The 14,071-nt window shown below is 58.5% G+C and overlaps 1 protein-coding gene across 2 annotated transcripts in view; it reads left to right on the plus strand.

The window, feature by feature from the left end:
- EVC2 (EvC ciliary complex subunit 2) overlaps positions 1-14,071 on the plus strand; it is a 57,586-nt gene that overhangs the window by 11,491 nt on the left and 32,024 nt on the right. For both annotated transcript variants that reach the window (XM_036018690.1, XM_036018695.1), the window contains exons 6-7: positions 5,038-5,172; positions 8,564-8,703. In XM_036018690.1, coding sequence (XP_035874583.1) covers positions 5,038-5,172; positions 8,564-8,703 — 275 coding nt within the window. The remainder of the gene's footprint in view (positions 1-5,037; positions 5,173-8,563; positions 8,704-14,071) is intronic.

Below are 14,071 nucleotides of genomic sequence, written 5' to 3' on the forward strand. Positions count from 1 at the left end.
GGAAGGAACGTCGCGCGTGAACTTGGGGCAACTGACTGGAACCTCTGGAAGGAGACTGAAGGTGAGCGGCCGCACCAGATCAGTGCCCAACCGCGGAACACGAGTTGTAAAAGGCAAGGACGCATCAGCCTTCTGCGATGTGAGGAAAACCGTGGAGGAAAACCGTGGACTTGGGCACGCATGTCCTTGAAGACTTGACATTGAAATACAGCCTGGAGGAGGGTTAAGGGGCCCGTGGGAAAACATTTGTAACCTGCATAGAAAAAGGGTTGATGCGTTTAACAGAGAAAAGGCTCCCGTTAGTTAGAAAAGCAGCGGCCCCACAGGTGGCTGTGGGTAACCCGGGAATTTCTCTGTCCGATACAAGCATCGTGGTGGGTGCGCTCGAGCCCCGGGAGGGGGCGGGTCACTGGGGGCAGGGTCACGTGGCTCAGGGAGTTGCACTCGGAGGGCTGCCACGGTGCGACCCCTCCGCCTCCCCCCTGCCTCCGACCTGTCCAGTCCCACTCCCCCGAGGCCCGTGGTCCCCGCTGCAGTGACCTTCCTAAAGCGCAGGCCTGCTGGCTTTCCGTTCTGGAGGGCCCCCCACTGCCTGCTGGACGAAGCCCAGTGCCTGGAGCTTAGTTCTGGGGATCCCTGGGGCCGGTGGACCGCTGCCGCTTCCCGGTGCCCTGGGCCCATTTCCCACACGGCCCTGGCGTTGCTCATGCTGCTCTCTGCCTGCCCGTCCTTGGGGCAGCTCGCAGGCACCCTGCGAGTCCTGACCGGCATCTCCTGTGTGAATTCCCGAGCCTCAGGCCGGCTGGCTGGTGGAGCTGATGACGCTGGGACATCTGGTCAACCTTGTCTCTCTGTGACACGGAGTTTCTTTTCTTGGTTGGCACGTAGTACATTCCTGTGGACACCAAAATAGACTCCCCTCCCCCCCCCACACACAAGAGACTTAGAGATTATCTAGTTTCACTTCCTCACGTGAGAGTGAGAAGCTCAGGTCCAGAGAGGCTCCGGGAACTGGCCGAGGTCCTGAAGCTGAGGGCCCTGGTCACGCTGTGTGCTGGCCCCCTGATCCACCTGGTCGCCCGATGAGCCGCTTGTTAGTGAGGGAGGGTGGCTGTACCTCTGAGTACCTGCAGGCTCTCACTGTCCCCAGAACTGTCACCTGGGAAGACCAGCGTCTCGGCCCTCAGAGCCGTTCTGCTGGGGTCGTGGGGCTGCCATCGCCGAGCCCCTGACCCTCTGCGGCCTGGGTCTTCAGCCCGGCGTGAAGCGTCCCGACTCCGTGACGCCGGAAATCTCTTCTGGAGAAATCATTCTGGGTGCTTTCCCTTTTGTTCAAACTCTGTCTGGTTTTGAGGGGGCGATGGGTGGGATTTAACATGTGTCTGCCGTGGACATCTTGACGAAACATCGACTCTACTACGCCTGGGCGGGGGGTGGGGGTGGGTGGAGGGGAGATAAGAGAGAGAAATCGGGCAAATAACATGCCATCACCCCCTCGTCCCACCGCCAGGGAGACCCACTGCCAGCACGTCAGCGTCTTGCTCCCACGAGTCTGTATGTGTTAGGTAATCGAAATCGAGCTGCGTACACAGCCCTCCCTCACGCTTCCGTCCGTGGTGTTGGACTTTGAGGGCTGCAGGCATTCCTTCAGAAAGCCGTCTGTCTGTCCTGCACGGAGCTGCAGGAGCACAGTGGCGGACCGGCAAGGGATCTGCCATCAGCCAGCTCGCGGTTAAAGGAGCGGTGGTCACAGCCGACCTTTTCCGGAGACAAGGAGGGACGTTAGCCAGGGCCGGGGGATGAGGAAGGGGGTGGTTCCTGAACCACCTCCTTCTCTGTATTCTTAGATGGTGAAGTTCAAGGTAGCGGGGCTCCTAGAGAGCTGTGCTTGCCGTGATTATTAGTGGAATGTGGCTGCTAGACTTTTAGGGCAAATCTCGAAGGTATGATTAACTCGGGGCTGATCTCCACGGCTCTAAGCTGGTCTGATGTTTTTATTTGTCGCTGTGGTCGTGGGTGCCACCGCCACCCAACCTCCCAAGGGAGACATCGGGGACATTCTTGCCTCCACCACCTGTCCACTCCATCCCCTAAATACGCCTCTCACCTGCACCCATCTCCCGGTCCGGCAACAGGGGGAGAGGCCGCAGCCCAGACGCACGTCCTGATTTCTGGGCGCTGCTGTGCGCCGCGGTCGGACCTGTTTCGTGCGTGCGGTGAGGGGCAGATAACAAAGTTATTCATTGTTGATATTGAGTGCATGCACACGGGGTTGTGCAGCCACCACCACTGTCTAGTTCCGGAACATTCTCACCACCCCAGATGGAAACTCTGTGCCCATCAAGCAGGACCCCACTCCTCCTTCCCTCCCCTTCCCCCAGCCCCTGGCAGCCACTCACCGGCTTTCTGTCCCCATGCACGTGCCTGTCATGGACACTTCAGAGATGACAGAATCATACACCACGTGCCCTGTTCTGGCTGGCCTCTTTCGCTTAGCTAATGTTCTCGCGGTCCATCTGTGTTGTCGCATGTATGAGCACGTCATTGGTTTTCACGGCTGAATAATGTTCCACTGGACAGACAGACCACACTGTGCTTACGCCTCACGTGTGGCCTCACACTCGATTCCGGGTCCAGTGAACCTCTGGCCCGAAGCCCCTGTTTCTGCCTTAACTTGGCTGTGATCGTCTGGAAGGGTAGGTGGGCCTTGTCGGTCTGTCGGAAAACCTTGACCTTGACTACAGCCCACACTGTGACCACAGGGTGAGGGATGGGCCCGTTGTCCTCCCGCTCCGAAGGTACCGTTGACATTCCCATCGCCTGGAGCCGTTTTTAATTAAACTGGGTCTCCCTGGCTGGTTCCCCCAGAGCAGATGCGGAGGCAGAGTCTGGGCGGAGCGCGTGCGCCAGCCGGCATGCAGAGCCCAGCCCACACAGCAGGCCCGAGGCCGCTCCCCTCTGAGAGGCCAGCCTGCAGGGTTGGCCCTGGACTGCCATCTGGGACCTCAGACTTCAGGAGGGCTGCCACCACCCACCCCCCACACCGATGAGTGGCTCTGGGGGCCTCAGCTGTTTTTCATAAATGATATAGTTTATGCTGAATGCCCGCTTTCCCTCTGGGAGTCTGGAAGTTTGGTGCATGCCAGGCGGTGGGTGTCTAAGCGGCCCTTCCTGAGTCAAATCTGGTGAGCTTTGCTGCGTGACGGCATTTCGTGTGAGTCGTCGGCATTTCACGTTCGTTGTGCGGGGAATAGAGCCTGTCCTGTGTGACTCCACGGGGGTGGATCCCAGCACCTGGCTCCTGCTTCCCCTGGGTTCACCCCACGCGCCTTTTCCCTGTGCTGATTTGGCTCTGAACCTCCTGGTTGTAACAGGTCATAGCTGTGAGTGTGACTCCACGCTGCGTCCCTTGAGTCCTCTTAGTGAACTGTCAAACCCGAGGGTGGCTGTGGGCCGCCCGGCTAGCCAACCAGTGGGCACCGGTGAAAGGGAAGCAGAATCAGACAGAGGAGGAAGTCAAGCTCTGATCTGGGCTGACAAAGCGTCACCCTCGCCCGGCAGGGAGCTCTGGGTGAGTGTCGCTGGCCGACCGCCCTCACAGCCTCACAGGGCTGAACTGACTGGCCACTGGGCCCCTGCTGTGCTGCTGCTGGGCAGGGCGTGGCCTCAGGCGAGGTGGCTCTCTGCGGCTGATCTGGACCATGAACCCGCGTCTGCTGACCGCACTGCCGTAGCTGGGCACCAAGTCCGTCCTTGAAGGGAGAGCTGGGTGGTGCATCTTCTCATCTACCAAACTTAGCCCTAAGAGAATATTTATTATTGTAATTTTGGTCTCCTGATGATACAGGTAATACATGCCCACTGTAGAGACCGTAGAAAACACAGAAACTTAAAAACTCAGCCAGTCGCCACACGCAGCCCCGCCCTGCAGGGCTGTCTTCAGAGCCTGTGCATGCGCATGGGCGTTATTTTAACTTCAGTGAAACTAGGGCTTTATTGTGTATGTGGTTTTGTATATTCTTTAAAGGTGTCACGTTAGGGTATAAGCATTTTTAATATTATTAAAAATTCAGCACAAAAATCAGTTGCTTTTCTGTACAGTAACAGTGAACAATACAAAAAGGAAGTTACGGAAACAATTGCATTTCCTGTAGCGTGACAGAGAGTAAGACGTTTAGGAAAAGACTTAACCAAGGGGAGGGGGACTTGTACGCAGAAAACCCCCCGCAGAGCACGGCGGGGGGCGGGGGGATGGAAGAAGGCGCCCGTGAACGCAGAGTCGTCCGTGTTCACAGACCGGGAGACCTCGTGAGTTGTGATCCACAGATTCCGTGCGATTTCTGTCAAGACCCCCTGGCATCTTTCTGTAGAAATAGAAAAACCCACCCTACAATACATGTAGATTCTCAAGGAACTCTAAATTGCCAAAACAATCCAAAAAAGGACAAACCTGGGGGGTCTCACACTTCCTGGTTTCAAACACACCGCAAAGCTACAGTCCTCCAAACCACATGGCCCTGGCGTACAGACAGACACAGACCAACGGGACAGACGCAGAAGCCCGGGAAAGGCCTCGCGTGAACAGTCAGATGATTTTCAGCAAGAGCGGCAGGACCGCTCGATGGTGGAAGGACAGCCGTCTCGACACCCGGGGCTGGGGAAAGGGGCTCTGCAGCCGCAGGGGAACGAGGCCGGGCCTCGCCTTGCAGCGCACACAGAAACGAACTCGAGATGGTCAACGGCGAATGCGAGACCGGACGCTATCCAAGTCTCAGAAGCAAACATGGAGGGAACGCTTCTGGGTGTGGGACTGGCGATGACTTCTTGGCTGTGACACCAAAAGCACAGGCAACAACAACAACAAAACAGATACATTGGGTTTCTCTTCGGGGACCAGCCGGGAGGCGGCACGCTGGGTCCGCACCCAGCGCCTTCGGCTGACTCTGCCCTTGCTCTGCGGGCAGTGAGTTGCGACTCCACCCGGGAGGTGTAAGGTGCGGCCGCAGGTGCATCCCTGTCGCTCTTTTGTTCCCACAGGTTCTCCCAAACCACGGCCTTCACGCTGCCGGGTTCTCCGTGGCCTTTGTCGTCTCCCTCGCGCTGACCTGGGTCACCCTTTTCTTCCTGCTGCGGTGTCGGTGTTTGAAGGGAAGCGTGCTCAGCAGACACCAGGTGAGTCTCCACGCGTGTCTTCTCCTTCCGGAGGGTCGCTTGATCGGTGACAGGTGTGAAGTTGAAGTTCATCATCCTCCGGTTCAGCAGGTCTCAACCCTGAGTGGACGTCAGGGTCCCCCAGGGCACGGCGGACAGATGCTCGTGTCCACCCAGAGGCTCTTCCTAGGCTGCCCCTGAGGGGCCCTGTCATTCGTCATTTTTACATTTTTTTAAAGATTTTATTTATTTAGTTTTAGATAGGGAAGGGAGGGAGAAAGAGAGAGAGAGAGAGAGAAACATCAATGTGCGGTTGCTGGGGGCCGTGGCCTGCAACCCAGGCATGTGCCCTGACTGGGAATTGAACTTGCAATACTTTGGTTTGCAGCCTGCGCTCCATCCACTGAGCTACGCCAGCCAGGGTCATTAGTCATTTTTAAAGGCTCCCTGGGTGATTCTAGAAAACAGCCGGTGTTCAGGACCCCTGCTGTCTAACTGAGGACTGAGTGTCCACCTGTGTGGCCAGCGCCGTAGTCTTGCCATACCCTGATTCAGGTTCCGCCCCACACTGCCTGCTGAAATGTCTTTGGGGACCCACGTCATCCTCGGGGGGGAGCCTGGAGCCCCTTATGAAGACCCCGTGGTCCTGCCCCTGCTCTCCCCTTCTACTGCTCTCCACCTCACACCGCAGCTTCCCCTCCCCCCAACGGCTTGCCGTTTCCGGTCACCCCAGACCCCGCTGCGCTCCCCTCTCTGCTTTTCGGTGAGCGTGACTGTGACTCGTTCTCTAAGACTCAGCTCGGGCCCTGTCTGTCCCCGGAAGTTGTCACTGGCTGCTTCCTGGCTGAGTTAGGGCCTTCTCTCGGGGTTCCCATGACGCCAGGTTGCACGTACCCTCGTCTGCTGGGCCCCTCTGTGAGCACCCCAATCTCTGTATTCGTGTCTTTGTCTGGGTTCCCCAGAGGCACATCCCGAGACCAGAATCCGAATGCATGCGGTTTGTGTGGGACGTGACCCCAGGGGGGAATGGGGGAGGCTGGGGAGTGAGGCCGGAAGGGGAGGCAGCCAACCAAGTGAGCCCGGGGGGCGCCTGGAGCTTTGTTCTGCTCCGGCGCTCTGGGGACGGGAGGAACCTCAGGGTCAGCACCTCCGCAGGAACGGAGCTGTGGTGTTTGTCTGCCTGGTCCCGTTGGTTAGTGGTTGAGGATGCAGGGTGGCGGTGCGGGGGGCGGGGGGGAGGTTGACATTCCCCAGGCGTGGGCTCAGAAGGTCAGCACCAGCTTTCTGGGGAGGAAGTGTGGGTGTTGGCTGGTGGGTCTTGGGCTGGTGGGCACTGGAGTGGCAAGGGTGAGGGGACTTGGGCAGAAGAGAGATGGCGTCTGCCACAGTCCCCATTGCCTGGTGTGGACCCTGGGCCTTAGAAGGCACTCAGGACGTGTGTGAAGGGATGAAGGAGGCCTCGGCCAGTCAGTCACTTCTGTCTACAGTTCTGTCTTCTGATCAGAGACCTGCCAGGTCCTGACGTTGATTCCGTTCACCAACCGTAATTTTCCTCTCCACAGTGGTGACGACGGTGATGGTGATAGTGATGTTGGTGGTGATGGTGATGGTGATGATGGTGGCGATGGTGGTGATGGTTGTGATGATGATGGTGATGATGGTGGGATGATGGTGATGATGATGGTGATGATGGTGATGACGGTGATGATGGTGGCCTTGGCGGTGATGGCTGTGATGATGGTGGTGATGGTGATGGTGATGTTGGTGGTTTTAGGGAAAGCGGGATGGCAGCTCCTCAGCTGAGGAGGGCTCGGGGGGACCACTCCCAGAAGGCACTGCTGGGAGTCTGCATTTCTTCAGGGCGATGGGCAGCAGGAGCTGCCGTGACTGTCACCCAGAGGCCCAACAACTTGGAGGAACATCTGTCATCTCTCTCCCTCTTTATTTTGGGGAAACTGAGGCCTGTGAATTTAAATAACTTTCTCCAAGTGCCCAAACACAGGCTGGAACCTGGCTGCTGGGGCCCCCTCTCTCCGGAGGCTGGAAGGCCGGTCCCCTTGTTCATTGTGCTTCCGCTTCCTGGAGGGGAGGGTTGTCCTGTCAGCGGACTGACGTTACGGCTGAGCGTTACGACTGCGGAGGGGAAGCCAGGTGCGATCTGATTTAAGGCTGAAGGCCCTTGCAGTGTTGTCCTCCCTCACAGAACGAACCCTGGTCACGTTGGTTTTATCTTTCCCAGAATGGGAGCTGCCAATGAGACGACGCTGTGTGAGACAGAAGGAGCCGCTGGGCTCGGGTGACTCGGGATCAGAGGCCCACCTGGCCTTCGCGTGACCTGTGTGACCTTGGACGATGTCGAGTCACCTCTCTGAGCTGCAGGTTCCCCGTGTGGAAAGTGGGGGCAATGACGCTTACTTTGTTGTGACGGCTTCATGATATGACACAGACAAGGCACAGGGGCAGGACTTGTTTGTTGGTAGCTCAGCTAACGCCCTCTTCTGCAGAACTGATGCTGGGGACAAGACTGACAGACCGTCTATCCAATCAGAGCGCTGGGCGTACTAATTTCTGATGCCACGTCTGTCTTACAATCGTATATTTCTGATTAGAAACCAGGCAGATTCATGATGTTGAAGTTCATCAGCCAACTGACATTTTTCTCTACACAATGGTGATGTTGGTGATGGTGATGATGTTGGTGATGGTGATGCTGATGATGTTGGTGGTGGTGATGTTGGTGATGGTGATGATGTTGGTGATGGTGATGCTGATGATGCTGATGGTGATGATGTTGGTGATGGTGGTGATGGTGATGCTGATGATGGTGGTGGTGATGATGGTGGTGATGTTGGTGATGGTGATGATGTTGGTGATGGTGATGCTGATGATGGTGGTGGTGATGATGGTGATGCTGATGATGTTGGTGATGGTGATGATGCTGATGCTGATGATGGTGGTGGTGATGATGGTGGTGATGTTGGTGATGGTGATGATGTTGGTGATGGTGATGCTGATGATGTTGGTGATGGTGATGGTGGTGATGCTGATGATGTTGGCGATGGTGGTGATGATGGTGGTAGTGATGATGATGATGACAGTGGCAATAATGGTACTGATGGTGGTGATAGTGAAATAGTTTTACAGATCTTTAACGTGTTGAGATTGTCCACTCATTGCCTTGTTTCATCTGCACAACGCTGTGCAGGGCTCCTGGAATTATGAGCCCATTTCTTTGATGAGAAGTTAGAGGCTCAGAGAAATGCTGTGCCTCCCCCGAGGTTCCCCTGCTGCCAGGCGGTGAGGACAGCCCGGTTCCCTGACTGTTACAGATCCCACCTCCCCCGTGGCGTTTGCAGCACCTGACAGCCACGAGAAGACCTCCTGAATCACTGTTTCTGACACTCTCCCGCAGGGTCAGCATCACGAGAGCAAGCCGGAGCACGCCCAGTTCACGTCGGCCGATGCTGTGGACGAAGACCTGGCTCTGAATGACCAGATGGTGGACATTCTGTCCTCAGAGGACCCCGGCAGCATGCTGCAGGCCTTGGAAGAGTAAGGCTTCTGCTTCTCGTTACACTTTTCGGGGCGGGAGGAGTGGGTTCACTGCAGTGGCATGAGATGGAACCCAGTGTATGTTTCATTCATTCACAAATCCATCCATTCATTCATTCGTCCCGCAGTCGTCATAACCAAACGGCTGCTGCACTCTGCACACTGTGCTGGGTATTTGGGACAAGGCGTGACTGAGACATAGCTCATGCTGTGACCCTGTCCGACCGGAGCCCCCAGAGCTGGTCACCGACTGTGACGTTAGGGAGGGGGAGCCTCAGGGGACTCCCCTGGCCTGGGTTTTGTTTGTTAGTTCTTTGGGGTTCTTTTTTGTGTGTGTGTGTGAGCGGGAACAGAGGGAGCACCCGCAGCTCCGGCTGCTCCGTGGGTCCGGAGTGCAGGAAAGTCCCGACGGGAGGAGGGGGAGGGGTCTGCCTTCTCCAGGGCGTCCGGTGCTGCGTCTGGGCAGGGGTCTTTGGGGGACCCGCTTATGCCAAGTGCACCCCCTGGACAGGGTGGGTGCTCATGTCAGAGCTTTTCCTTTGCCTGCTTCCTGCACTGGGTCATTCATAACGGGGCCTGCGGGAGCCCCTTAAGGTGGGTTCCGTTCATAGTAACTTCTGTCTGATTCTGGGCTCACAGTGCACAGCCTCCCCCCCCAACCCCGGGGGGCCGTCTTTATGGATTCACTTCATCATCTCGTGGCTGGTAAAGTAAAACGCCTTATCGTTTTAGATAACACCTTATCGTTGTTTAGCGATTTAAACTACCCGGCCTCCTCCCCGCCCCCACCCCTCGGTCACTGTGGTCCTCCCCGCAGCCCCCGTGTCGGGCATCTGTGCTGCGGCTCTGATGGTCCAAGACCCCGGCGCTCAGCTCCGTGGGGAGGCCTGTCCCCAGTCACGTGTCTAGTAAGTGACACAGAACAGGGCTTGAGCTTCCTCGGTTTTTAACCTCGAACACGTTATGGTTTACGCACATTCTCTGATCGTCAGTTTCCTCGTCTGCCCCCGGGGGCACCGTAGGCTACCGCCTTGGGAGAGGGTCAGGCCGGATGTTGGGGCAGAGACGTGGGGGTGATGCATCCTTGCTGCTGCGGTGTCGGCCCCGAGCCTGGCCCGATGTACGGGGAGGAGGGCAGGCCCCGCAGAGAGCCGTCCAGGCGACCAGGGTCTCCTCGGGCCTTTCTCCAGAGCGTGGCTGGCAGCAGCGGAGCGTGGGGAGGCTTGGAGGCAGAGCTGAGCAGCTCTGTGACCCTGTGTCCCTGGAACCTGGGAGTGGTGTTCTGTGGCTGTGTCCTGTGGCTGTGTCCTGTGGCCCATGTTCTGTGGCCCATGTCCTGTGACCCATAGAGACGGACCCTAGACAGACACACAGACAGCATGGCCCCTGTCCCAGGAGTGCCAAGTCCTTGGCCTGAGAGGACAGCTCCCTGGGTTCTGACTCGGGGCTCTCCAAGAGCTGAGTGGGTGCTGTCAGCAGAGGAGGGGGCTTCCGTCCTGCCGGGAAGGGTGCTCCTGCCCGGCCTCGACCCACCCCCCCCAACCCCGTGCCTTGCCAGGCTTCCTCCCTCGGTCCCTTGGTGCAGGGCCGGCCTGGCCCCGCCTGGCACCCAGTCTCACCGACCCACTTGCGGGTGTCAGGGTTGTGCGGCCTCTCAGGTGTGATCACTCATTTTAGGTCCGTTCCCTAACCAGAAGGCCATGGGTGACGATTAAAATGTGCCACGCTGTCCAAGAGGGTGGAGGGAGGAAGAGGAGGACGGGCAGTGGGAGGAAGGGGGAGTCCCTGGCAGGTTCGTAAACATCTCTTGTCACATGAAGTGGTGTGAGCAAGCAGGCGATTCCCAGGTGTCCGTAGCTGAAATTCTGTTTTCCTCCGAACTGCAGAAATGCAGAACTGGGTGAAACGTGATTAGCCCCTAGGCACCTCACTGGCAAGCGGGTAACACCCTCTAACCTTCCGACTGGAGCGGTTAGTGCCTGCAAATCGGTCCTCCTCTGTGTTCGATTCAGGAGGTGGTGGAGCCCCAGGAACCCCGTGGTCCTTTGTCCCTGTGTCATGTGGAATGTCGTGGCCACTGCAGTCGGCCGGTTCAGGGGTGTGGGTTCTGCCAAGACTGTGTTCTTGTAGCTCTGGGATTCTGTCTTTCTGTCTGAGTGCCTTTCTGGGAGCCGGTCCTGTTTGGCCTGAAGCGTGTTAAACATTCATTACCCGGCCTGACCCGGGACGGCTTTGCCTGAGAGCTGGTGTCTCCCTCCCTCCCTCCCTCCCTCCCGCCCCCCAGCCTCCGGCCTCCCCGCCCCGCCCGTCCCAGGGTCCCCGACTGTTGAATGCCAGCTCTGCTTCACACACCACGGCTGGGTGCTCCTTGCGGGGACCTGGAGACACGTTTTAAAAAATATTTGATTTATTTATTTTTAGAGAGAAGGTGGGGAGGGAGGGAAACATCATTGTGTGGTTGCCTCTCACAACCTCCACTGGGGAGCTGGCCCGCAACCCAGGCATGTGCCCTGACTAAGAATCGAACCAGTGACCCCTTGGTTTGCAAGCCGGTGCTCAATCCACTGAGCCACAGCAGCCGGGGCAAGGAGACACATTTTTAGTGGCTGCATTGTGGGTTTCTTCTCATCGTTCCACCTGGGCTCCTAGGAGCATCCCGAAAGAGAACACCCCTCCGAACGTCAGGGGCTCCGTGCCCCTGGAAATCTGTGGTGGTCTCCCAGTGACGGTCTCCCAGTAAGAACAGCTTTTTCCTCCAGCTGAGCACTTACCCCACTTGTAATTCTTCCGCGAGGGTTAGCTGGGATTCTGGGTAGGCCGTCAGGTGGCTTGATGAACGCCTCACTTCTAAGACCCATCAGAGCAGTTCCTCTGCTCGGTCTCGCTGACTTGTTTCTTTATTTCTCTACTGGGGGTGGGGGGAGGGGGGAGAAAGGGAGGGAAAGAAACGGGGAATGTGCGAGAGAAACGCCGATCGGTGGCCTCCCAAATGCACCCCGATCGGGGATCGAACCCACAACCTCGGCCTGTGCCCCGATTGGGAATCGACCAGCAACCTTTTGCCTTGTGGGATGACACCCAACCCACTGAGCCCCGTGGGTCTGAACTCGCTGATTTTTTTTTCTTTTTTCTTGACCAAGAGCATCTCCTTGGCTTGCTTGGTGGTTTCTCTTTCCTGCCGATGGTTCCCAGGCTGCCGCTCACAGAGGGGACTCGGGGAGGGGGGGATGTTTCCTTCGGTTTTTAGCAGGCGCCTCCACTGTTGCCCTGACGGACGGCGGTGGCACGGCAATGGGCGTGCTGGGACGGGAGGAGGAGGAGGAGGAGGAAGTGCGTGCCGCTGGCCATCCCGGAGGCCCTGGAGGCCGGCAGTGCCCGCGGGGTTGTAGCCCCGGCCCCGCCTGGCCCTGACTGCTGCCCAGAGCCCCTTGCCCGCGACCGTATTTAATTCTCACGAGGGAGCCGACGTTCGGGAGGGCTTTCTGGTCTTGCCTGCAGTCCCACGCGTGGGGACGGGTTTGGGCCCGGGCCTGAGGGCCTGCAAACCTGCTCTTCTCTGGACCTAATGGCTTTTCAAAAAGACCGAGCTCAGATTTTCCCAGAGGGGCAAAGAAAGAGCAAGAGGAGAAAGAAGTCCCACGCCTGTGTGTGTCCCCTCTGTTATTGGGAGGAAGCTCACTGCTGCCCTTGGATGTTGCCAGCGTGCCTCAACATCACGCCTCGTGCACAGTCGGGGCCCCTGAGCGCCGGCCGACTGGGGCCTGGGGGAGACGGGGCCTGAGTGGGTTCTCCCGTGTGACGTGTCTCTTACAGCCGCTGCCCTCTCGACCCATAGAGTCACCCCAGAGATGCGACGTGGTTCCTCATCTGGAACCCTGGAGCCGCTCGCCCAGGTTTCTCTTGTCCGCTCGTTCTTTCTCCACGCTCTTTGTCTGCGGCGATTCCTGGGAGGCGCTTGGTGCCTTGGCTACTGCAGCAGGTCCCCGCCGGGGGGCCCTTCTGTGCTGGGTGTGTGGCAGACCCTGGCGGGTGCTGCAGGGTCCTGGTTTCTGTCCCCGTGAACTTGGCAAGCAGCATACAAACGCAGTGCCAGTGACCACCCACTGGTCACCGTGGCAAGGGCTGTAGGGGGTCAGGAAGAGCGGGGTCCTGCTCTAGTGTGGGGTCTCGGGGAAGCCCCTCTAAGGGAGTCAGTTAAGCTGAGACCTGAGGGATGAGCACTCTGGGGGTGGGGGGTTGGGTGTGCAGAGCTCAGGGCACAGTGTTTGCTGACGGAGCAGAGGGCGTGGCTGGGATGGCGGGAGCCTGGGGGGTCAGTGCGTGCCGTTACCTGGAGCAGCCCCTCCTCCTCCGCTGCCACTGCTGCCGGTGCCGCCGGTCTCCATCCTCAAACTCCGATTTTCTGCACACGGCGCCCAAGGCTGTCGGAAGCCACCTTGTCAGTCTGTCTTCTTTTGTGATGTCTCTGTATTCCGGCTTCCCCGCCCAGGCAGTGAGGTCATGAGGGCAGGAGCTGTCTGTCTCATTCATTGGTTTATCCCTGAGGCCTCAGATGGTGCCAGGCACACAGTAGGTGCTTGCGGGGTTGGCACCACACCCAGGGGATGTGCTTGACGGACAGTCGCCAGCAGGTAACAGCAGAGGTTGTCTGGGGGCTTCGACAGCAAAGATTACGAGGGGCTGCCACGTTTCTCAAGCCGGAAGGAAGACAGCACGGCACCTTCCCTGATGCGACACGGCCCCCCGGGTGCCCAGAGCCGCCCCGAGGACGTCGGCTCTGCCTGGGACGCCCTCGCAGCGGGACGTGCCGCCGGGAGCCGGAGCTGTCCCACTGCACCCTGTTGTTCCACTGCACCCCGTCATCCCTCTGCTCCTTGTCATTCCTCTGCACCCCGTCATTCCACTGTACCCCGTCATTCCTCTGCACCCCGTCATTCCACTGCGCCCTGTCATTCCTCTGCACCCGTCATTCCTCTGTGCCCCGTCATTCCTCTGTGCCCCGTCATTCCTGTGCGCCCCGTCATTCCTCTGCGCCCTGTCATTCCACTACACCCCGTCCATCTAATCGGCTGCTCACTGCCCCCACCTCAGAGCGGGGAGAAGGCCAGGCTCCCCGGAGGGTCCCCCAGGATTTAGTCTGTCTGACACCCACCCTGTGGGCTCGTGTGTGTTTGTGGGCTCGAGGGAGGAACGAAGGAGGGACAGTCCCGGGACCTGCCGATGGCTCGGCAGCGGGGTTCTCGGGCCATCGAGGGCGACGCCTGAGTGTCAGTCAGGCTGAGCCGCTGGGCGGACGTGCCGCTGTCTCCTAAGGCGAGCAGAGAGGGGCATGCTCCCTGGTGTTGGGAGTCGGACCTGGGGACGTCAG

Source organism: Phyllostomus discolor, chromosome 1 (assembly GCF_004126475.2).
Source record: "Phyllostomus discolor isolate MPI-MPIP mPhyDis1 chromosome 1, mPhyDis1.pri.v3, whole genome shotgun sequence".
In the NCBI taxonomy this organism is placed as follows: Eukaryota; Metazoa; Chordata; class Mammalia; order Chiroptera; family Phyllostomidae; genus Phyllostomus; species Phyllostomus discolor.